At 56.6% G+C, this 21,322-nt stretch overlaps 1 protein-coding gene across 2 annotated transcripts; it reads left to right on the top strand.

Moving 5' to 3' along the window:
- The first annotated feature begins 4,937 nt into the window (after positions 1 to 4,937).
- Positions 4,938 to 8,408, top strand: LOC103696928 (BTB/POZ domain-containing protein At5g66560-like). 2 transcript variants are annotated; one of them, XM_008778655.4, is made up of 4 exons: positions 4,938 to 5,502; positions 5,614 to 5,683; positions 5,819 to 7,267; positions 7,469 to 8,406. In XM_008778655.4, exons 1-4 carry the CDS (start codon positions 5,465 to 5,467, stop codon positions 8,036 to 8,038), a joined length of 2,127 nt encoding a protein of 708 aa, XP_008776877.1. In that variant the 5' UTR covers positions 4,938 to 5,464; the 3' UTR covers positions 8,039 to 8,406. The 2 variants fall into 2 exon arrangements, with proteins under 2 accessions (XP_008776877.1, XP_026656865.1); XM_026801064.2 differs by having other exon boundaries at positions 5,819 to 8,408.
- Positions 8,409 to 21,322: the final 12,914 nt, after the last annotated feature.

Raw genomic sequence — 21,322 nt, 5'->3', positions numbered from 1 at the left:
TTACAAAAATAAGAATCAATCGACGTGGATGACCTCCACGTTATTATCGATCGCAGCCTCCGGCTCGGCTGCAACTTCGGGAGCACCGTCCCCACCCACTGCGGTGGCTTTGGCTCTAGGGTCGGCCTGAGGAATGGCTGATGATTCCATCCCATTGGCACCTATGAAGGAAATCTTTGGCCTGGTCTTGCTAGCAACTTTGGCGGCGTCCTCTCCTTCCTCAGCGGCCCTATCCGTATTCGGTTCAAGGCCGCCGAGGTCGACTTTGGGGAAGAGCTACTGAACTTGGAAACAACAATTGTCGAAACCTTGGATCATGGCGGCAGCAAACCCTTCCGCCAGTTCGGCGATATATTTCCCTGACTGACGAAACTTCTCGATGGCCTCGCAGGTGGACGATTCCACTAGGCCCTCGAGCTTCTCGATCTTCAGCTCTCGCTATTCCGCCTCGCCCCGAAGGCGGGCTAGAGCGGCTTCGAGCTCAGCAATATGGCTTGCTGAGGAGGAGCAGGCTTGGGAGTGCTCAGCCTCCATGACTTGAATTTGAGCAACCTTATCTTTTATTACAGCTTCGGAAGCGCGTGCCTTCTTCTTGGTCTTCCGAAGCTGTTGTTCAGTGGCAGCAGCTTTCTCCATGGCTTCATGCCGCTGCTGCTTGGCGGCTGCCAATCGACCCTCGGCTTCACGCTAGCGTTGCACAGCAGACGCTGCCCGGCCTTCAGCCTCTTGACTTTAGAGCTCGGCAAGCTCTGTCCTCAATCGGAGTACCTTCAGCTCCTCCCGGTCGGCGAGTATGTTGGACATCAACACGTTGACCACGTGAAGAGACTGGCACAGAAAGGGAAGTATCAGCAAAAGTTAAACATCCATAAAACAAAAAGGACAAAAGAATGAGCATCACTTACCCGTATGCTCGCTGAATAGACATGATCGACGAGGTCACCAAGGTCACCCTCCATCAGTATACGGTCACACGGAAGCATGATGCTGCGCATGAGTCCACGGGCGACCTCTTCGGATCCGAGGGTCGAATCGCCCTTAGGTACGCGCTGCGATGACTCCCCACCGAACTGGGTAATCATTGGCTCAATTCTCCCCAAGGCTGGAGCCTCGGAGGGAGTTACAGCCTCGACGCACACCAAGAATGTGGGAGGAACTGAAGTCCTAGGCCCACACGTCGGCTCAGAATCCAGCCCGGACGGTTGAGCTGCGGCGGCAATCTCCGGGACTTGGTCAGTTGGCACGACCGCCGCCCGGCCAGGGAGATCTCCCCCAGTCGTCGACTGGGGCACCTCGGCCTCCCCTACAGGCCCCCAGCTAGGCCTGACCAAAGCAGGGGTGATGACTTCTCCCTGCCCGACCTCAAGGCCGGAAGCAATTCTTGCCTTCTTCGGCCTCACCTCAAGACGGACCCCTTCGGGGGCGACCCTCTTCCTCTTACATATGGCCACCAGCGTCTTGGTGTCGAAAATCATCCCTGCGATATTTAAAAACAAAAAGTTTTGTCAGCATCCCTAACATAAGAATGGAAAAAGAAAAAGTCAAATTGCTCTTACCCTCGGGACGGGTTGGACTCAAGCCAAGATTCACCAAGGCCTCCTTGCTGAGCAGGTCAGTAAGCTAAGGAGTCTCTTTCAATCCGAGCAAACTATCTAGGGTTCACTGCTCGGACTGCGATAACTACGGGAGCCTATTATTCACCGAGACTAACGGTAAGCTCCAGGTCGGATTAAATCCTATGACTGCTCAAAGGAGATATAGAAAAAGTTATCCTTCCATCCATGGATGGAAGTGGGCAGGCCCCCAAATAGCTTGCGGCCTCCTCAAGGGGAGAAGTACCACCACCCTTTATCTACAGGGTTGCCTTTTAATATAAAGCAGCTCCTGAACACGTTCACTAAGGGGGGCAAGCTATGTGCTAGGCAGAGGGCGAGGAAACCAATAATTAGCCTCCATAAGTTCGGGGCAAGCTACGCGGGCACCAGGCCGTACACCGTCAGAAGCTCGCCCACGAACTTATGAAAAGGAAAACTCAGCCTTGCTTGGAGTGTACTACATACACTCCGACCCAACCATTTGGGGGGTTGGTAACTCGGCCCCCAAGGTTTGGGAGTTCAAGGACGAACTCCAAAGGAATGAAAAATCGGGCTCAAACCGAGCCTAGATCCTCATCGGTCATGAGCGAGCTAGTTCCATATGGGCTTGGGCCCACCTCTACTCCGACCTCTTCCATCTCAGAAGAAGTCGGAATTCGCGATGGACCTGCATCGAACATCGATGCCCTCGTCGGCGAGTCCATTGCCCAGGCTCTGAAACTAAAAAGGAGGAGGAAATCGAAAAACTCTCCGAGCGACCGAAATAAAGGATAAAATGCCTACCCGAAAACTCGTCGGAAAAGATGGATGAGCAAAGAAGAAGAATGACCCCCGAAATGGAAAAACGACGGATGACGCAAAGGCTAGCCGAGAACTCCCAGGATCCCTCGGAAGAGAATTCCAACACTCCGGTAACGGCGGCTAGACCAGGGTAGGAGGAAGGTCAAGTAACGATCCTACGACCCCTTCTTCAGGCCTTATATAGGCCATTGCAACGGCTCCGATCGAGCGACCTAAATGATCATACGGTTCAGAATCAACCATGTGGCGAGCCCTAAGACGGCCTCAACAAATCTCTCTGAATCGCCTCACTAAATGCGGATCATTATGAAGGGCACTCTGGAGCTCGAAATATTGATGATTGACCTCTTGCCTTCCGCCGGATGAGACGCATCGGAGAAGGGAGCATTAATGGCTGACTCTTCATGCTCCGCCAAAAGGAATGCTTCGGGGGATGGGGAATTAATGGTCGAAACCCTCCTCATCCCAATTCAACCACTTTCCAGAAAGAGACACCTACGTGAAACCCCGAAAAATTTCCGCGGCGAATTCTATTCTCGAAAAATCTAGCAGCTTGGACACCCCGAATCTAGCGCCGAGCTCTCAACCAAGGAGTGTGTCGAAGCCTACCCAGTCCAGTACGTGCCTCTTCTTATGAATTTAAGATACTGGACGATCAGGAGTCCGACTACTTCCATCGTCCGAGCAGCAAGGCAGCTCGACCTCGGAAGTGGGGGGCAAATGATAGAGGAAAAAATGGATCGTCCAGCCCACAACTAAAAGGCCGCCCCGTTTCGGCCCAGTAAACACCAACAATGAATGACTAAACATTCACTTCGGCCCAGAGCCAGCTCGTCCTCGGAACTCCACCAACTCCGAACATTCGCCAACCCCCCCGACCAAGTTCGGGGTGCCTCCAGGCAAACGCCGACCCGTCCCGACCAAGTTCGAGAAGCCGACCCCAGCAATACACCACATACGCTCCGACCCTTGAGCTCGGAGCGCTCCCTCGAGTACACCTCGGAAACCGAAAAACCGAGCCCTCCCAGTCTACATCGAGCCGGCCTCACTAAACGCCTGACGCAACTACTTAACGAGCTCGGCCTTCCCAACAACCACATCCACGTGCAGGCCTACGCCCACCTACGAGGCCGTACTCCACCACACTACCGTGTCATATCTCCATAACCGGCCAACAGCAGTCCGACGACACATTGACTACTCCGGCCATACCCTGCTGTAACTGACAAAGCCCTACCCTTCTTAAGAATGGGCTGTGCTGCACGCCATCCGGCTTAGAACCATACCCCCTCATGATGGGGACTGACAGCACCTTCGTCACCTGGGCCACTCCACCGAGGCTATAAATAGCTCGGTCAGGTCATCCCTAGGGGACTCTCTTGGCTGGACCAAAATTTGCCTACTCTAATTTGATCGTCGGAGGACCCTCACCGAAAAAACCGGTGAGGCTTTGTGCAGATCTACGGCCGTCGTGTAGGAAGTGGTTTCCGTCTTCCCCTCTCCACACCGACAGCTCCCTCGACTCCATCGGTATGGTCACCCTCAGGCTAGATTTGAATCACAACATCAACCATAAAGCCTTTTCAGATTTCAAAATGCTTGCTTAAATTGCCTGCCAAAAATTTCATATCTGCACTCAATTTTCTCTGAATGTGATGGATGGCCTGCGGCCTACATAAATAGGCAAGCTGAGGTGAACCCTACTCGGCTTATTATTAAATCATATAATTACTTTCTTAGCCCGAGTAGACAGAATAGCTCAGACACGGAAGTAGGGGGTATGTAATTTGGCCAAAATCGGACTAGCCAATCGTGGGTTAACATGTGGCAAAGCAGAGGATCAGTTGGACTCATATTTTTAGATTGATCAAGTTAAGAAAAATCGGAAATCAACTCTCTATGAACTCTAAATTTTAGAGCCCAACTCTGATGGAACAAACTCTTTGTCTACAAAAGGAACTCAAAGCCTTACGTATGACCATGAAGCTGCAAGCTCGATAATTTCCCTTCCTCCTCGATTTTCTATATATCCCATTTCGTTAAGTTCTGTTAGAGTTGAGCATTCAAGGCTTCTCGGCCGGATCAACTCTGGCAGCCTTCTTTACTCTTTTCTTTTTTTTTTAATGCAGATAGGTACTTCATCTTCTACCGTGGCAGATCGATCAGCATTCTCTATAACTTCAGATTATCAGATCGTATTTTGGCAGCAGCAGTACTCGCAATTCGAATTGGAAAATTACATTTTTGGATCCTGAGGGCATGCATTGCATTGGATGCCCCTTTCAAGTTTGTAGTTTGTTTCCCGCGCCTCTCCCGTTCGGTCCCCCTCTCTTCAACGCGCCATATCGAACGGTAGATGGGATATTTATGAGCGGCTGCAGAAACCTGAAAAGTCTCGTGACTTGCAAGTCCCAAATACGGAAAATAAACACCGGCAAAAGGAAAACAATTGAAAATAAATAAAAAAACGGAAGACAAGTAAAAAGGAAGAAAGCATATGAAACTAAGAAGATTATATTTTACCAAAGGGAAGGATGATTAGCTTGTGCATATGAAAATGTTGGAAAGGAAGGAATGAGCTTTCCCACTGATTCTTGACACCTCTGTAATAACTACCAGGAGTGGGATTCTGAGGTAATTATAATTAAGCCTGCAAGAGGAACAGCTATAGGCAATGATCGATGTTCGAGTAATGAATTAAAATAAAGGATGACAATAATTGTGTTTTGCGGGCGGGGTCTTTTTCGAGCTCTGCCATGTTCCATTTGTTTGCGCTCCCCAGTGGAATTCCTCTGCTTTTTAAAAAGAGGACGCTTTGCCTGTGGAATCTCCTGGCTTCAAGAGTCGCCGCGGATGCACACGGCTTCCAGCCTATCCCAGAAATCACCAGGCTCTCGTTCCACAACTTGGATCATCCAAAGAAGAGATGTTGTTTGGAGAAAGAGGGGACTCGGTTCTGCGGGACTGACGGGTTCTGGTGCTAGCAGCAGCAGCAGCAGCAGCAGGAGGAGGAGGAGGAGGAGGAGGAGGTAGAGGGGCACATTCCGAAGAACTCGGGCTAGAGAAAAATGGTGGCAGAGAAGCTCGGTTCCAAAGGCCAGGCTTGGTAAGAAAATTTCCCTGTTACATTCAGAACGCTCCTTCTTGCTCGTTTCCTTTGCCCCATTCTCTTCGGCTACCTCCAAGATGGTGGAACCTTATTCACTTCCATCGGCAGGTTCTGTACCACTGGATTGCCGAGCGATGTCGTCGTCAAAGTCGAAGAGATGATCTTCCATGTCCACAAGGTGATCGAGAATTCTCATCTCTTGCTCTGTTTGGTTTCTACTGCTTGTAGTCTGGAGTTCAAGGAAAGAATATAAAATGATCCCCAGAAGACTTACAGATCTTTTTCTCCCTCTTTTTGGCCTCCGTGGCGGCAGTTCCCTTTGATGTCCAAGAGCAGAAAGCTCCATCGGCTGATAACAGAGCAGGAAGAAAACCCTGGAGAGCGTGGAAGAATAAGAAGAGCGCAGAACGGAGGAGACGATGATGCTGAATCAAGAGAGGAGGAGGAGAAGGAGGAGGAGGAGGCGGAGGAGGCGGAGGAGGGACAACGAGAAGCAGAAGAAGATGAGATCAAAGAAGAGAAGGAAGGGGAGGAACCGGGGACGCGCCCCATCTGCCTCCCGGACTTCCCCGGCGGGCCGGAGACGTTCGAGGGGGCCGCCAAGTTCTGCTACGGCGTCAACGTCGAGCTCACGTCGTGGAACGTCGCCCCCCTCCGCTGCGCGGCGGAGTACCTTGAGATGACCGAGGAATTCGCAGAGGACAACCTCGTCTCCCGTACCGAGCGGTTTCTCGCCCAATCCATTCTCCGCAACCTCCGGGAATCGGTCCGAGCCCTCAAGTCCTGCGAGGACCTGGTTCCCCTGGCGGAGGACCTGGGCATCGTACAGCGATGCATCGATTCGATCGCCGCCAGGGCCACCTCGTCCGATCCCGGCTCCCTCTTCGGGTGGCCGGTCAATGACAGGCACGGCGGCGCCTCGAACGCCGTCCTCTGGAACGGGATCGACACCGGCATCCGCCGGAGGGGCGGGATCCTATCCTCCTCCTCCTCCGCTGCCGCCGCCGCCGCCGCCTCCTCGGCGGACTCCTGGTTCGAGGCTCTGACGATCCTGAGTCTGCCGATGTACAAGCGCGTGATCGCGGCCTTGAAGGCCCGTGATCTGGGCTCGGAGGCCATGGAGGCGGCGCTCGTGTCCTACGCCAAGAGATCCATCCCGGGGCTCTCCCGGTCAACCACCACCCGGCGGCACGCCTCCGCGCCCGTGGCCTCGGAAACGGAGCAGAGGGAGCTCCTCGAGACCGTAATCACCAATCTGCCCCCGGAGAAGAGCTTGCGCTTGGGGCGGACGACCACCCGACTCCTCTTCGGGCTCCTGCGGACGGTCAACATCCTGCGGGCCTCGGAAGCTTCGAGAACGGCTCTGGAGCGGAAGATCGCGTCGCAGCTGGAACAGGCGACGCTGGACGATCTGCTGATCCCGAGCTTCTCCTACCTGGCCGAGACGCTCTACGACGTAGACTGCGTGCAGCGGATCTTGGGCCACTTCCTCCAGGGGTTACAGGAGGCGGAGGCGGAGGAGGAGAGCTCGTCGGCGGTGTTCGCCGCCGACGAGGAGGAGGAGGAGGATAGGGGCGCGAGGATATTGCCGCGTGCCGGCAAGCTGACGGCGGTGGGAAAGCTCGTGGACGGGTACCTGGCGGAGATCGCGTCGGACACCAATCTGACTCCCGACGGTTTCTGCGAGCTGGCGTTGGCCCTCCCCGATCGCGCGCGGGTCTTCTACGACGGGCTCTATCGGGCCGTTGATATCTATCTGAAGGTACGGTACGTTTCGTTCAGGATATCCTTCATTCACGGGGTTTTTTCTTTTCATCCTGTTTTTCTTTTTCTTTCTATTTTGCTTTTGTTTTTTGTCTGTCCCCGGATCGATGGGTTGAATCCCAAGTCAAAATTTCGACTGCATGCAATAACAACGAGAACAGTAAAAGGGGAGGAGCAACGTGACATCGTTCATTCGCAGGCGCACCCGCGGATGAGGGAGGAGGAGCGGGAGCGGGTATGCGGCGTGGTGGACTGCCGGAAGCTGACGCTGGAGGCGTGCACCCACGCGGCCCAGAACGAGCGGCTGCCGCTGCGGGCGGTGGTGCAGGTGCTCTTCTTCGAGCAGCTCCAGCTCCGGCAGGCCATCGCGGGGACGCTGCTGGCGGCGGAGCAGGAGGCGTCGGCGGCGGCGAGCGCCGGGAGGACAAGGGGCGGCGGACGCGTCGTCGGCGGCGGCGGGGACACGTCGGCAGCCTCGTTGTCGCGGCGAACGGCGGAGCGGGAGAACCAGGTGCTGAGGCTGGACATGGACAGCATGCGGAGCCGCGTGCAGGAGTTGGAGCGGGAGTGCGCCAGCATGAAGAAGGCCATCGCCAAGATGGACGGGCCCGGCCGCAGAGGTGGTGGGAGGCCGGGCGTGGGTGGAGCAAGAAGGAGGGGGACGAGGATGTCGAGGCTGGGGTGCAGGTTCAGCACGCAGGTGTGCGACTCGCACGAGCGCACGGTGGTGGAGTCCAAGTCCTCCCGCTTGGAGGAGCTCAGCCCGTAGACAGTGCGGGACGGCCGGAACAAACACGGGACGGCTTTGGCTCTTTGTTTTACGTTTTTTTTGTTACCACGTATGAAAGCCCACCTTGCTTGTATAGCAAGGTCGTCTTACTTTGTTTTTTAAAGTATCTTATAATAAGCATATGTTCCAGGGCAATTTTCTTGTGGAGACTCCGAGCGCCGGCCCTCCGTCCGGTTCCTTCGAACCTTTTGGACGCGTCGGCTCCGGACTCTGCGAGCTCGCCTTCCAGCCACGCCCGTCCAACTTTTGTTGGCAGCGAGCAGGGGACGGAATCTCTCCTCTACTCCTTTTTCCTTTCTAAAACTTAAAAATGCAATGAGACAGAGATGGGACAGCTAAGTCTCGCATGGGTTCCTGCAAGCCAAGCCGTGCTACGTCATAGCTTGCTGAGCCATTACCAATATTTGTACCTTTAAATTTCCCAAGTTTGCAAGAGTGCAAAAATACAAGAATCTAGCACCAGCAGCTTGCGCAACGCTAGGAATGCCGGCAACTTTTTTATTAAAAATATTCAAAATATATTTTACAAATAAAATTTACATATTTGAGAAAAAAATAGAAACTTTATTGATAACAATGTGCAGTGAAAAATTATCTAAGTTGTGTCATACACTAAAATTCATCTATATTGATCTGTATCAAACCTCCTAATTGTTTCATTTCAATATAGACACTTGGATAACCAGTAAGAAATCCATCCTCAATTTTATTCCCAAGATCTGTGTTTTCAAATTCATTATCTCTGGGAGTTTCCTTTCTGGAGTCATTGTTGAAACTGGAAGAATCAAAATGAGTCTTGTTGCTGGAAATTGGACCCGGGGGCAATCTTCGGTCGAGGAGAGGGAGCGACTGTTAGTCCTCACGGCGGGGCGGCGGTCTGTCGGCGGGCGGCGTCCACCGTCCGGGGCGGTCGGAGAGAAGGAACAGCAGGTCCTCGCAGCGGGGCGGCGATCCGTTGGCTGGCGGCGTCCTCCGTCCGGGTGCCTGCACACGAACCGGTGGCCGGGTTCTCCGGCGCCGGCCCTCCGACGCTCAAGTCAGGGAGGGGGCAAATAGTGGGGAGAAGGAGATAAACAGTAATTTTTGGGTGTATGAATGTTCCCATCCCCTCTTGAGAGGCCAAGGCTCCCTTTTATATGCGGGGGTCGGTTTACCTGTGATGTAACAGGGCGAGGCCGTAGTACGGCTTGGCATGTTGTTCAGGTCGGCGCTCGGTCAGGCGAATCATTGCACTGATGTCGGCGGTATGGCCGAGATCAGAGACTTATCATAGTCGACTAGACCCTGCTGGGTCGATTTGCCGTGGAGAGCTGGGGATCCGTAGATGTCAGGAGCCATGCGCATTGTGGAGTAAGTCGGAGATCCGCATTTATTATGGAGTAAGCCGGAGATCCGCATTAATGGTGGAGTAAGCCGGAGATCCGCATTTATTGTTGAGTGTGCCGGAAGATTACAGCGGCCATGCGCAATAAATGCCGGAGGGGTGTTAGAGTACGGTCCTCGGACATCGGGGTTTCTCTTAGGTCGGAGGTTTCGGGGTCGGTCGTTTGTGGCCGAGCGTTCCGAGGTCGGACGCTGACTTCGGCTGTCCGGGGTCGGAGGTTGTACGGCTTCTTAGGGGCATTTATGTCATTTGGGGGGAAACTTTATTCCCCCCAACACTACCCCCCGACTTCCGAGTTCGAGCGGCTTGTGGGGCTCGGACGTGGGAAGTAAAGTCTGTCACTAAGGTTGGGGGGAAGGTCTCGCCCGCCCCCTTGTGCTTTCCGGAGCTTTCATGGTGAGATATGCGCCCTTTGGCGTCTCGAGGCTGCTTTATTCGGTGAGCTAATGATGGAGCTCGTATCATCATGCTTCTTGAATCGCCAGGATCATTTTACGGCGGATTAATGATGGGGGACCTCGAGCTCGTCGAGGCGGTGTCTCGATTCCGTAATCGACGTTTCTGGCTCATTAATGAGTGTGCCGTTACGGGGTTTCAAACGGACACGCGGCGCGACCCGAGGTCGGACGCTTTCGATTTCATGTTACTAGATCATAATTCCGAAGAAGTGGAGGCCTCATCGGGGCTCCACGTGTCCCAGATCTTATTAAACGAGGGGAGCGGGGGTTACGTCCGCTCGTTCCTCAAGACGATTTGATTCTGTGGACCCATGATGAGGCCCCGAGATCCGATGGGACAACGCTTCGATTTCGTATCCGATTTATTAAACCGGAGTGAGTACGGTGCCTCGGCTTCCGAGGTCGACACGTGGCGCAACCCGGTCGGGGGGATGGGAACCGACCCCGTCGATCTGGGCCGTCAGGGGGGTCTATATAAACCCCACGAGTCTGCCCTAAAGGTCTTGTTTGGCTGCCTCTTATTTTCGTCGTCTTTCCCCCCTGCTTCCTCCCTCAGCTGAATCTTGCTGGTGGTGCCCGGAGCGATTTCCGGCAATGTCCAGTAGGTTTTCTTCCTGTTTTCACTAGGGTTTCCTCTTTTCTCCTCCTCGTCAACTTCCATTTTCTACTCTTAACTTTTGCTCCACTCTTCCGTGAGAATGGGTTCCGGTCCCGAAGAGGTTGGGTCGAGTCTGTCGGAAGAGGAGCTGGAGTTAATCCGCTCCCGTTTCTTCTTCCAGCCCGGGTTTCGCCTTGAAACCGCAGGGCCGGAAGACAGGGTGACGCAGCCGCCCCCAGGTCGGATCGCGGTTTACCGCGAGACACTTTGGGCGGGCCTGCGTTTTCCCGCCCATGAGTTCGTGAGCAACTTGCTGGCCGAGTACCAGCTCGTCCCGGCGCAGTTGGCTCCGAACTCATGGAGGACCATAATCGGGTTTTTATCCCTGTGCCTCGGGCACGGGATCCCGATTTCGGTAGGCCTTTTTCGCCGGTGTTTTCTGTTAAAGAAAAACCCGGCGGACGTAGGGTGGTTATATTTCGCCTTTCGGGGCGGTATGTCACTCTTCCGGGGCGCCCCTTCCTCGATTCACGAGTGGAAGAGGAAGTTTTTCTTTCTGGCGTCTGCGGCGCCTTGGGGGTTCGAGCCAAGGTGGGGACACCCTCGGCTGAAGGCCCTCAACAAACTCTCCGAGCCCACGGGGAGGGAGCTGAGGACCCTGGACTCTTTGCGAGCCCTCGGGAGGGGCAACGACCTGACCGAGCTCCTGCGGGAGGACGCCCTGGCGAGCGTGGGTCTGAGCTCGGCGCGCCCCGAGGGTAAGGGCGGTTGCATTATTCTATTTATTTATTTCTTGTTCTCCGTCTTTACGGTCACTGGTCTGACTCTTAACAAAATTCTTGATTTCAGATATTCCACGCATGCCGACCAGCAACACATCACTTTTCTCTCGCCTGAGGAGGCGAGAGGCCGAGGCCGGGGGTGCTGCGCCCCAGCCTCGGAAGAGGGCGAGGACGGACGGCGCTTCTTCGTCGGCCAAGACGAGTGGCCCCGAGGCGGGGGCCCCTGCAGCCGACCCGAGGCGGGAGCGGGTTGTTGGTGATGCGGGCCCGTCGGCCCCTCCTTGCCCTACCCCCCTTGCCCAGCGGGGGGAGCCGTCCGTGGTCCGGCCGCAGCAGCCAGGACCCGAGCTTACCCGAGGCACCGAGGCGAGCGGCTCCGGGACCTCGGGTTCGATCGTGCCGAGCTCTTCCCGGGCTTTCCGAGAAGAGTCGGTCGAGCCGGACTCTTCTATTCCCGAGGGGCGCTCGGCCTTTCAAGATGCCGAGGTCGCACGCTCCATGTTGCGGCGTGCGGTGCTTCCAGCGGACCGGGCCGTGTTCCGGGGTATTTCGCTGGAGGAGGTCGTCGGCAGTGCTTACTGCAACACCGCCCGGGTAAGCTTCCTTCTTAATTTCCCCGAGTTTTTAGCGTACATATGTGCTTTTCAACTCACAATACCCTCGTTTCTTTCTTTTCAGCATATTCTCGAGCTCGACACCATGGCGTTCATCGCCCATGGGTATCGGGAAGAAGTTCAACAGCTCGGCCAGCAACTGGAGCCGGCCAAGAAAAGAGTCGCCGAGCTGGAGGCGGCGTTGGCCGCGGCCGAGGCTCGGTGGACAGCCACCGAGGCTGAGCGCCTTGCCATGGTGGGGGCGCTCGAGGAGGAGAAGGCGGCTCATGCCCTGACCAGGGCAACCATGCGCGGCACGGAGGCGCGCTTAGGGGAGGTCCAGGCCAGGGTCGCGGCCCTCGAGTATGAGGAGGGGGTCTTCCACCTCCGACTCGGGCAACTTGAGGCCCGGAAGAGGAGGGCCCTCGAACGAGCCGAGCATGCTGTGGAACTCTTCAAAGAGTCGCAAGAGTTCCGCGACATGTTGGAGGAGGAGACGGTCGACGGTTTCCTTCGAGGCTTCGAGAACTTCCGGGAGCAGGTGCGCCGGTACTGCCCTCAGTACGACTTCTCGACGGTCCGTCCGAGGGAGGACCGGGGCTGGGGGTCCGACGTGCAAGCCCTTCCTGCCATCCTGACGTCCGAGGCGGGAATATACGAGCAGGACCCCGCCGAGCCTTCGATGGGGGTAGCCGAGGCGGACGGTGTCATGGAGGCGGCTCCGGCGGCCGAGATCGACGCTGTCCCGGAGGCGGCGCCCGAAGCTCCTGCTCCCGGCCCCGAGCCTGTTCCGGAGGAAGATCATGAGGTCATCAATGTGCCGGATGACCCCCCGGATGTGGCTCCCGCCGCTTAGGACTTAGCATATTTTTCTTTTCTTTTTCATTGTATCCGGGGTCGGCCCTTGAGTGGCCGACTTCCAATTTTGTAATTGGCCTTCCGGCCCTTTGTTAATGAAGAAATGTTTTTGTCATTCTGTGTTCATCTTTCCCTCTGTTGTCGTGGATGAGGCTAGAACCTTAGCTAACCGCCTCGACGACCTCTAACTTCGTATTTTAATCTTTGGGCTGCTTAACGAAGCTGCCCTTTTCCCTGGCTATATCTTAGCCTTCTCGGATTCCAGTCGTCTCGACCAAAGGGAGCTCCGAGCTTAGGTTTCTAGAAAATTTCTCTAAGTCCTATAACTCGGATCTTAGAGTCGTGGGAGTTGCCACGTTTGGCCTTTAGGAAAATCTTAAGGCACCGAGGTCGGGCCTTAGCCCTTCAAGTGGGACCGGAATAGGTCTATTCGTGCCGCTATTCGGGGAGTTTAGTCGGGTTTCCGAACTCAACTCCGAACCTCTCATAGGGAGCGCGGCCTAATAAACAAGTTATTGCCGAAGGTTTTCATAGTTATCGTTCTCGGACCCTGCCGAGATTTCGGTGAACAAGGCTGGGATTCCCAAAGATTGCCTTGGTACCTGTGCTTGGCTGGTACATTCGTGGCCGGGACCACTTTCTCAGCTGGACGTCGGAGTTTACTTAGAAGAGCCGAGTTGGGCCCTACTTTATGAAGCCTTAGTACGGATTGCGGAGACTTGACGAACAGAGCAGGCATAATGAAGTTGGGAGGTCGGTCTTAAGCCGACCCAGCGAAGAAGCCCGGCTTTGGGGCAAAATAAGACTCCAACATTGGACGAGATCCCGCTCGGCAATATGTAGATAAAATTTGACAAGGAGGGCGTCTAGTTGGGTGTACCTCTTGCATTCTCGGGGTCATGCTTCGCATGGTGGAGTAGGTCGCTTCCCTTCCTCGTCGACCTCCGGAGTCATTTTTGACTTGTAAAAGGGGCTCGGGCTTCCCATGGACCCGGCGACTCCTGCCGGAGTTGAGAGGATCTGGGGAGGCTCTGTTGATTTGTAGCCCTTTTTGAGATCGAGGAGGCTTAAGACCCTATGGTCGGACCTCGGAGCGCCTCAACCTTGGTCGAGGGATCTCACGTCAGGTCGGCGGGTTCGTGGACGCTTTGCTGACCTGTGATACCTCCCGAGGTCGAGGGAGTCTGGTTCTCTACGGTCGACCCTCGGGGCATCCCGACCTTAGTCGAGGGACCGTTCGTCAGGTCAGCTGGTCTGGGCACGCTCTACCGACCGGCGATGCTTCCCGAGATCGAGGGAGTCTGGTTCTCTACGGTCGACCCTCGGGGCATCCCGACCTTAGTCGAGGGATCGTTCGCTTCGGGGATCGGGGATCGTCGACCGCTCCCGGGGGTCCACTTTGCGGCGCCCCGGGTGGAGCCACCCTTTCCACCCCTCACGGCGCCTTCCCGAGGTCGAGGGAGTCTGGTTCTCTACGGTCGACCCTCGGGGCATCCCGACCTTAGTCGAGGGATCGTTCGTCAGGTCGGCTGGTCTGGGCACGCTCTACCGACCGGCGACGCTTCCCGAGGTCGAGGGAGTTTGGTTCTCTACGGTCGACCCTCGGGGCATCCCGACCTTAGTCGAGGGATCGCTCGCTTCGGGGATCGGAGATCGTCGACCGCTCCCGGGGGTCCACTTTGTGGCGCCCCGGGTGGAGCCACCCTTTCCACCCCTCACGGCGCCTTCCCGAGGTCGAGGGAGTCTGGTTCTCTACGGTCGACCCTCGGGGCATCCCGACCTTAGTCGAGGGATCGTTCGTCAGGTCGGCTGGTCTGGGCACGCTCTACCGACCGGCGACGCTTCCCGAGGTCGAGGAAGTCTGGTTCTCTACGGTCGACCCTCGGGGCATCCCGACCTTAGTCGAGGGATCGCTCGCTTCGGGGATCGGGGATCGTCGACCGCTCCCGGGGGTCCACTTTGTGGCGCCCCGGGTGGAGCCACCCTTTCCACCCCTCACGGCGCCTTCCCGAGGTCGAGGGAGTCTGGTTCTCTACGGTCGACCCTCGGGGCATCCCGACCTTAGTCGAGGGATCGTTCGTCAGGTCGGCTGGTCTGGGCACGCTCTACCGACCGGCGACGCTTCCCGAGGTCGAGGGAGTCTGGTTCTCTACGGTCGACCCTCGGGGCATCCCGACCTTAGTCGAGGGATCGCTCGCTTCGGGGATCGGGGATCGTCGACCGCTCCCGGGGGTCCACTTTGTGGCGCCCCGGGTGGAGCCACCCTTTCCACCCCTCACGGCGCCTTCCCGAGGTCGAGGGAGTCTGGTTCTCTACGGTCGACCCTCGGGGCATCCCGACCTTAGTCGAGGAGGCGCTACGGGGGGCCGAGAAGGTACTACCCCGTTGTTGGTGTTGAGCGCCACGGGGGACTGCGAAGGTACTACCCCGTCTTCCCGAAGTGTCGAGGGGTCTGGGCACGCACTGTCGACACTCGGGGCATCTCGACCTTAGTCGAGGAATCTTGCACCAGTCGACGTTTCACCGTCCTGCGATTCTTCCCGAGGTCGAGGGAGTTTGGGACTCTACGGTCGAGCCTCGAGGCATCCAGATTTTGGCCGGGGAATTTGAGGATCACAGACGACCCAATATTAGAAGAGGATTACAGTCATCAAAATGAGAGAAATATTTGCAGAAAAAGGAGCTGAGTCCATTATCCTGATTATCTTGAACCCCTTGGGGTTTCACTGGTAGTACATTCGTAAATTCTCGGAGTTCCAGCTTCGTGGGATCAGAGTCCCTTCCAGGGACTTCAATTTGTACGCCCCTGGCCGTTGTACCCGGGCGATTTGATACGGTCCTTCCCAGTTTGGGGCGAGCTTTTCTTGCTCGGTTGGTTGAGAAGCCTCGGCTTTCCTGAGGACGAGGTCCCCTACTTTGAAGAGCTTGGGCTTAACTCTGGAGTTGTAGTATTGGGCCGTTCGCTGTTGACATCTCGCCATGCGCACCCGGGCGACCTCTCTTGTCTCTTCGACGAGGTCCAAATTGCTCCTGAGCTGGGAGGAATTGGTATCGGGGTCGTAATGCTCCACCCTCGGAGAAGGCAAGCCGATCTCCAATGGGATGACGGCCTCAGTGCCGTATGCTAGGTTGAAGGGGGTCTCTCCCGTGGGCAGTCGGAACGTGGTCCGGTACGCCCAAAGGACATTGTACAAGTCCTCGACCCACTGTCCTTTGGACCGATCAAGCCTAGCTTTAAGTCCCTGCAAAATAGTTCGGTTAGTTACCTCAGTTTCCCCGTTTGTCTAGGGATGGGCAACCGAGGTGAAGCGATGATCAATGCCGAGCTCAGAGCAAAACTCCCTGAAATGAACATTGTCAAATTGTCGACCATTGTCAGATATAAGGATACGGGGTAGTCCGAATCGGCAGATTATAGACTTCCACACGAAGTCCCGCATCTTTTGCTCGGTGATCCGGGCAACAGGTTCGGCCTCGACCCATTTGGTGAAGTAGTCGATGGAGACGACCAGGAACTTTCTCTGTCCGGTGGCCAGGAGAAAGGGCCCCAGGATGTCGATCCCCCATTGGGCAAACGGCCAGGGGGCGATGATGGAGGTCAGCAGAGCTGAAGGTCGGCGCTGGATATTGGCGTTTCGTTGGCACCGATCGCACTTGCGGACGAAATCTGTTGCGTCCTTCTGGAGTGTGGGCCAGTAGTATCCCTGCCGCAGGATCTTATGGGCCAAGGCTCGACCCCCCAGGTGATTTCCGCAGATCCCTTCATGGACCTCTCGGAGGGCGTAGTCCGCCTCGGAGGGGCGGAGGCATCTGAGAAGGGGAGAAGTAAATGATCGTCGATAGAGTTTATTCTCGTACAAGACATACCGGGGAGCCTGGCGCTTGATTCGGCGAGCCTCCGTCTCGTCATGAGGTAGAGTTCCGTCCTGAAGATAACAGACGAGCCCGTCGATCCAGCTTGGCTCGGAGTCGACGCATATAGTGGGCTCGGGTTCCTCCGTGCTGGGGACCCGAAGATACTCGAGCGCTTTTCCCTTGGGAAGCTCGCTCATGCGGGAGGTGGCCAGTTTGGATAGCTGGTCTGCCCTGAGGTTTTCCGCTCTGGGAATATACTGAATATTGAAAGAATTCAGGGCAGATGTGAGTTCCCGCACCTTTTGGAGATACTTTTGCATGGATGGCTCTTTAGCTTCAAAATCTCCTTGGACCTGGTTCACCACCAGCTGGGAGTCGCTGAAGGCCGTCAGGTCTCCCACTTTTAGTTCTTTCGCCAGCTTGAGCCCGGCGATGAGAGCCTCATACTCGGCCTCATTGTTTGAGGCCGGGAACTCGAGGCGCAGAGCTTGCTCGGCCACCACTCCATCTGGACTGGTGAGGATAAGTCCGGCCCCGCTGCCCCCCGGGGTCGAAGACCCATCCGAGTGCAGGACCCATGGCTGCTTCGGGGTCTCCCTCCACGGACTCAGATGGCGGCTCGGGGTCGTCCGGAAGGGTGCACTCCACGATGAAGTCGGCGAGTATCTGAGCTTTGTTAGCCGGCCTGGGCCGATATTCTAGGTCGAATTCCCCGAGCTCGACCGCCCATTTGGCGATCCTCCCCGCACGATCCGACCTCTGCAATATCTGCTTCATAGGCTGGTCGGTTAATATAACTATCGTGTGGGCTTGGAAGTAAGGCCTGAGTCTCCGAGCCGAGATGATGAGAGCGAAGATGGTCTTCTCAAGTTTAGAATATCGGGTCTCAGCATCCCTGAGAACCCGGCTGGTGTAATAGACCGGCTTTTGGAGCTTGTCTTCTTCCCGGACGAGGACCGAGCTTACTGCAGCTGGGGAGACGGCCAGATATAAGTAAAGAATTTCGCCCTTCTGGGGCTTGGTGAGCAGCGAGGGAGAGGCTAGAAGGCTCCGAAGCTCTTCAAAGGCTTGTTGGCATTCTTCTGTCCACCGGAAGTCTTTCGGCCGTTTGAGGCTCTTGAAGAAGGGGAGGCAACGCTCGGCTGATCGAGAAACAAACCTTCCCAGGGCGGCTACCCGCCCCGCGAGCCGCTGCACCTCCTTAACTGTCTTTGGAGGCGACATCTCTTGCAGTGCCCGGATTTTCTCCGGGTTGGCTTCAATTCCGCGTTGGGTCACTATGAAACCCAGGAACTTGCCCGAGGTGACCCCGAACGCGCACTTCGCCGGATTGAGTTTCATTTGGTATTTTCTGAGCTTGGCGAATGTCTCGTTGAGATCGGCTATGTGGTGTTCCGCCGCTTGGCTCTTTACCAGCATGTCGTCCACATAGACTTCCATGTTCCGGCCGATCTGGTCTTTAAAGATTTGGCTGACCAGTCTCTGATAGGTGGCTCCAGCGTTTTTCAGGCCAAAGGGCATCACCTTGTAGCAGTAGGTACCCTTGTCGATGATGAAGGCCGTCCTCTCCTCGTCTTCTGGCGCCATTCGGATTTGGTTGTATCCTGAAAAGGCGTCCATAAAAGTTAGCAGTTGGTGTCCTGAAGTGGAGTCGACGAGCTGGTCGATGCTCGGGAGAGGGAAGCTGTCTTTTGGGCAGGCCTTGTTCAGGTCGGTGTAGTCCACGCACATACGCCATTTTTCGTTGGTCTTCTTTACGAGGACTACGTTGGCGAGCCAATCCGGGTAGGAGACCTCCCGGATGAAGCCGGCTCCGAGGAGTTTGTCCACCTCCTCGGCCGCAGCTCGTTGTCGCTCAGGGGCGGAGCCTCTTTTCTTCTGCTTTACAGGCCTGCTGGTTGGCCTCACCTGGAGTCGGTGGACCATGACCTCGGGGTCAATTCCTGGCACGTCCGCGGGCGACCAGGCGAAGACGTCAGCGTTGTCCCGCAGGAAGCTGACGAGGCGATTCCTCTCATGGGCGCCGAGGCCGGAGCCAACCTGCACGGTTAGCTCGGGAAAATTTTCTTGTAGTGGGATTTGAATAAGGAGCTCACCGGGCTCTACTTGCTTCTTCCAGAGAGTGTCCCTCGCATCGAGGGTTTCTATGGGCAGTGAAGGGCCCATCGGGCGGTCTGGTGCCTCGGCTGGTTGCTTTACTGTGTGGGCCGCCATGTAGCATTGCTTGGCGACCAGTTGGTCTCCGTGGACCTCGCCCACTCCTTGGCCGGTGGGGAACCGCATGAGCAAATGGCGAGTTGAAACCACTGCTCGAAGGGCGTTTAACCCTGGGCGCCCAAGGATGGCGTTGTAGACCGAGGGCAGACGGACCACCAGGAAGTCCATCCTCACAGTGCTCTCCCGGGGGGCGAGGCCAACTGTGACAAGGAAGCTAGCCTCACCTTCAACCGGGACCGCATCTCCGGTAAACCCGACCAGCGGGGCATTGATTCTCCGGAGGTGTCCTTCTGTCAACCCCATTTTTTGGTAGGCATGGTAATACAAAATGTTGGCTGAGCTTCCATTGTCAACTAGGACACGCTTTACATCAAACCTATTTACAATCATTGAGATGACCACAGCGTCATCGTGAGGGGTCTCGACCCCTTCTAAGTCCTTGTCCGAGAACGAGATGACTTCATCAGTGCGTGGGCGCTTCGGGGGTGCTCCCTGGGCGGCTGTTCCTGCCGAGGTCCGCCCAATCATGTTGATGGTGCCGGCGATAGGCCTGTTGCCGCCAGGATTTTCGGTTGGTGCGACATTCTCCGCCGGCCTCCTTTCCTCATGTCGGTTCCTCACGAACCGGTTGAGTACTCCCCGTCTGATGAGCGCTTCTATCTCGTCCCGGAGTTGGAAGCAGTCCTCCGTGTCGTGCCCGCGATCTCGGTGGAAGCGGCAGTACTTCCTAGAATTTCGGGGAAATCCCGTGTCTCGCATAGGAGGCGGGGGTCGGAAGAAGTCCCGACCCTCAATTTCCATCAGGATCTCGGCCCGAGGAGCATTGACGGGTGTATAGTTCTCGTACCTCGCCTGGTACGTCCGGGGCCGTGGTGGAGACCTCGGACGAGGAGGTGTCCTCTGCTGAGGTCGCCCCTGCTGACGGGGCGGGCTCCTCAGTCTGGGGAGATTCTTCTCTCGGCGGGGAGACCGGCTCCTTTGTCGACCGCGCTCCTCGCGGCGCTTCTTCCGCTTCTTCGAGGTGGGCTCGATTGCCCCCCGCCTGGAGGCGACTGCCTCCTCGGCCTTGGCGTACTTCCGGGCTCGGGCCAGCATTTCGGTGAAGTCGGCCGGGAAGCTCTTCTCGATGGAGAAGAGGAATCGGTAGGAGCGGACCCCAGTCTTCAGAGCCGACATGGCTATCGACTGGTCTAGCTCGCGAACCTCCCATGTGGCGGCGGTAAAGCGGTCCAGGTACTCTTTGAGGGACTCCCCCTCCTTCTGCTTGATGTCTAGGAGGGAGTCTGATGTCCGTCGCTGGCGCCGGCTGGCAGCAAAGTTGGTGGCGAACTGCCTGCCGAGCTGCTCAAAAGAGGACACCGTGTTCGGCTTCAGACCAGAGAACCAAAGCCGAGCGGTCCCTCGGAGGGTTGCTGGGAAGGCCTTGCAGAGTATGGCCTCCGAGGACCCTTGTAGGGCCATGAGGGCCCGATAACTCTCCAAGTGGTCGAGGGGGTCGGTGATTCCGCTGTAGGGCTCCACCTGAGGCATTTTGAACCTCGCGGGAACTGGCTCGTCCTCGATCTGGCGGGAGAAGGGGGACTTGGTAGTGAACTCAAAGTCCCCTTCCTGTCTTGCCTTCTTGCTGTGGAGTGCCGCAATCTGGCGCTCCAGATGCTCGACTTTTCGGTCGAGCTCCCCCACCCGTGGGATTGTCGCTGTGGTTTGCGCCAGCTCACGGTGATCCGGGGCTGACTCCGCCTCAGAAAGTTGGGGTCTCCGATCGAAGCCTTCTCCCGGTAACTCTCTCCGGGGAGAAGCTCGTTCTCCATTGTTGGCTCTGGAGGAGCCATGCAAATTTTGGCTGGGGAGAACCGGGCCGTTGGGGAGACACTCCGGCGGGGCCTGGGCCTGCGGGGGAAGTGCCGGTAAAGCCTCCACGCGCCGCAGGCCCTGAACGGCGGCGGCCAGAGCCTGGACTTGCTGTACCAGGGCATTGAACTGTTCCGGCTGGACCTGAGGAGCTGGGTCAGCCGGAGTTGGAGAATTCTGGACGGAGTGTCCAGGACTTTGCGGGGGACGCCGGGAGACGTTAGAGGCTCCCTTACTTCTCAACTTCATGACTGCTACTCGGTCCCTTCCTCTAGCGCCAACTGTTGCTGGAAATTGGACCCGGGGGCAATCTTCGGTCGAGGAGAGGGAGCGACTGTTAGTCCTCACGGCGGGGCGGCGGTCTGTCGGCGGGCGGCGTCCACCGTCCGGGGCGGTCGGAGAGAAGGAACAGCAGGTCCTCGCAGCGGGGCGGCGATCCGTTGGCTGGCGGCGTCCTCCGTCCGGGTGCCTGCACACGAACCGGTGGCCGGGTTCTCCGGCGCCGGCCCTCCGACGCTCAAGTCAGGGAGGGGGCAAATAGTGGGGAGAAGGAGATAAACAGTGATTTTTGGGTGTATGAATGTTCCCATCCCCTCTTGAGAGGCCAAGGCTCCCTTTTATATGCGGGGGTCGGTTTACCTGTGATGTAACAGGGCGAGACCGTAGT

The sequence above is a fragment of the Phoenix dactylifera genome, unplaced genomic scaffold (assembly GCF_009389715.1).
Source record: "Phoenix dactylifera cultivar Barhee BC4 unplaced genomic scaffold, palm_55x_up_171113_PBpolish2nd_filt_p 000434F, whole genome shotgun sequence".
In the NCBI taxonomy this organism is placed as follows: domain Eukaryota; kingdom Viridiplantae; phylum Streptophyta; class Magnoliopsida; order Arecales; family Arecaceae; genus Phoenix; species Phoenix dactylifera.
The sequence above is the reverse complement of the archived record's forward strand: the minus strand, read 5'-3'. Positions and strand labels throughout refer to the sequence as shown.

Excerpts from the sequence above, each read along its gene's own strand:
- LOC103696928 (XM_026801064.2), top strand. The coding sequence starts at position 5,465 with ATGGTGGCAGAGAAGCTCGGTTCCAAAGGCCAGGCTTG. Across the intron at positions 5,503-5,613 it reads GGTTCCAAAGGCCAGGCTTG|GTTCTGTACCACTGGATTGC; the intron begins GTAAGAAAATTT and ends TTCCATCGGCAG. Across the intron at positions 5,684-5,818 it reads TGATCTTCCATGTCCACAAG|TTCCCTTTGATGTCCAAGAG; the intron begins GTGATCGAGAAT and ends CCGTGGCGGCAG.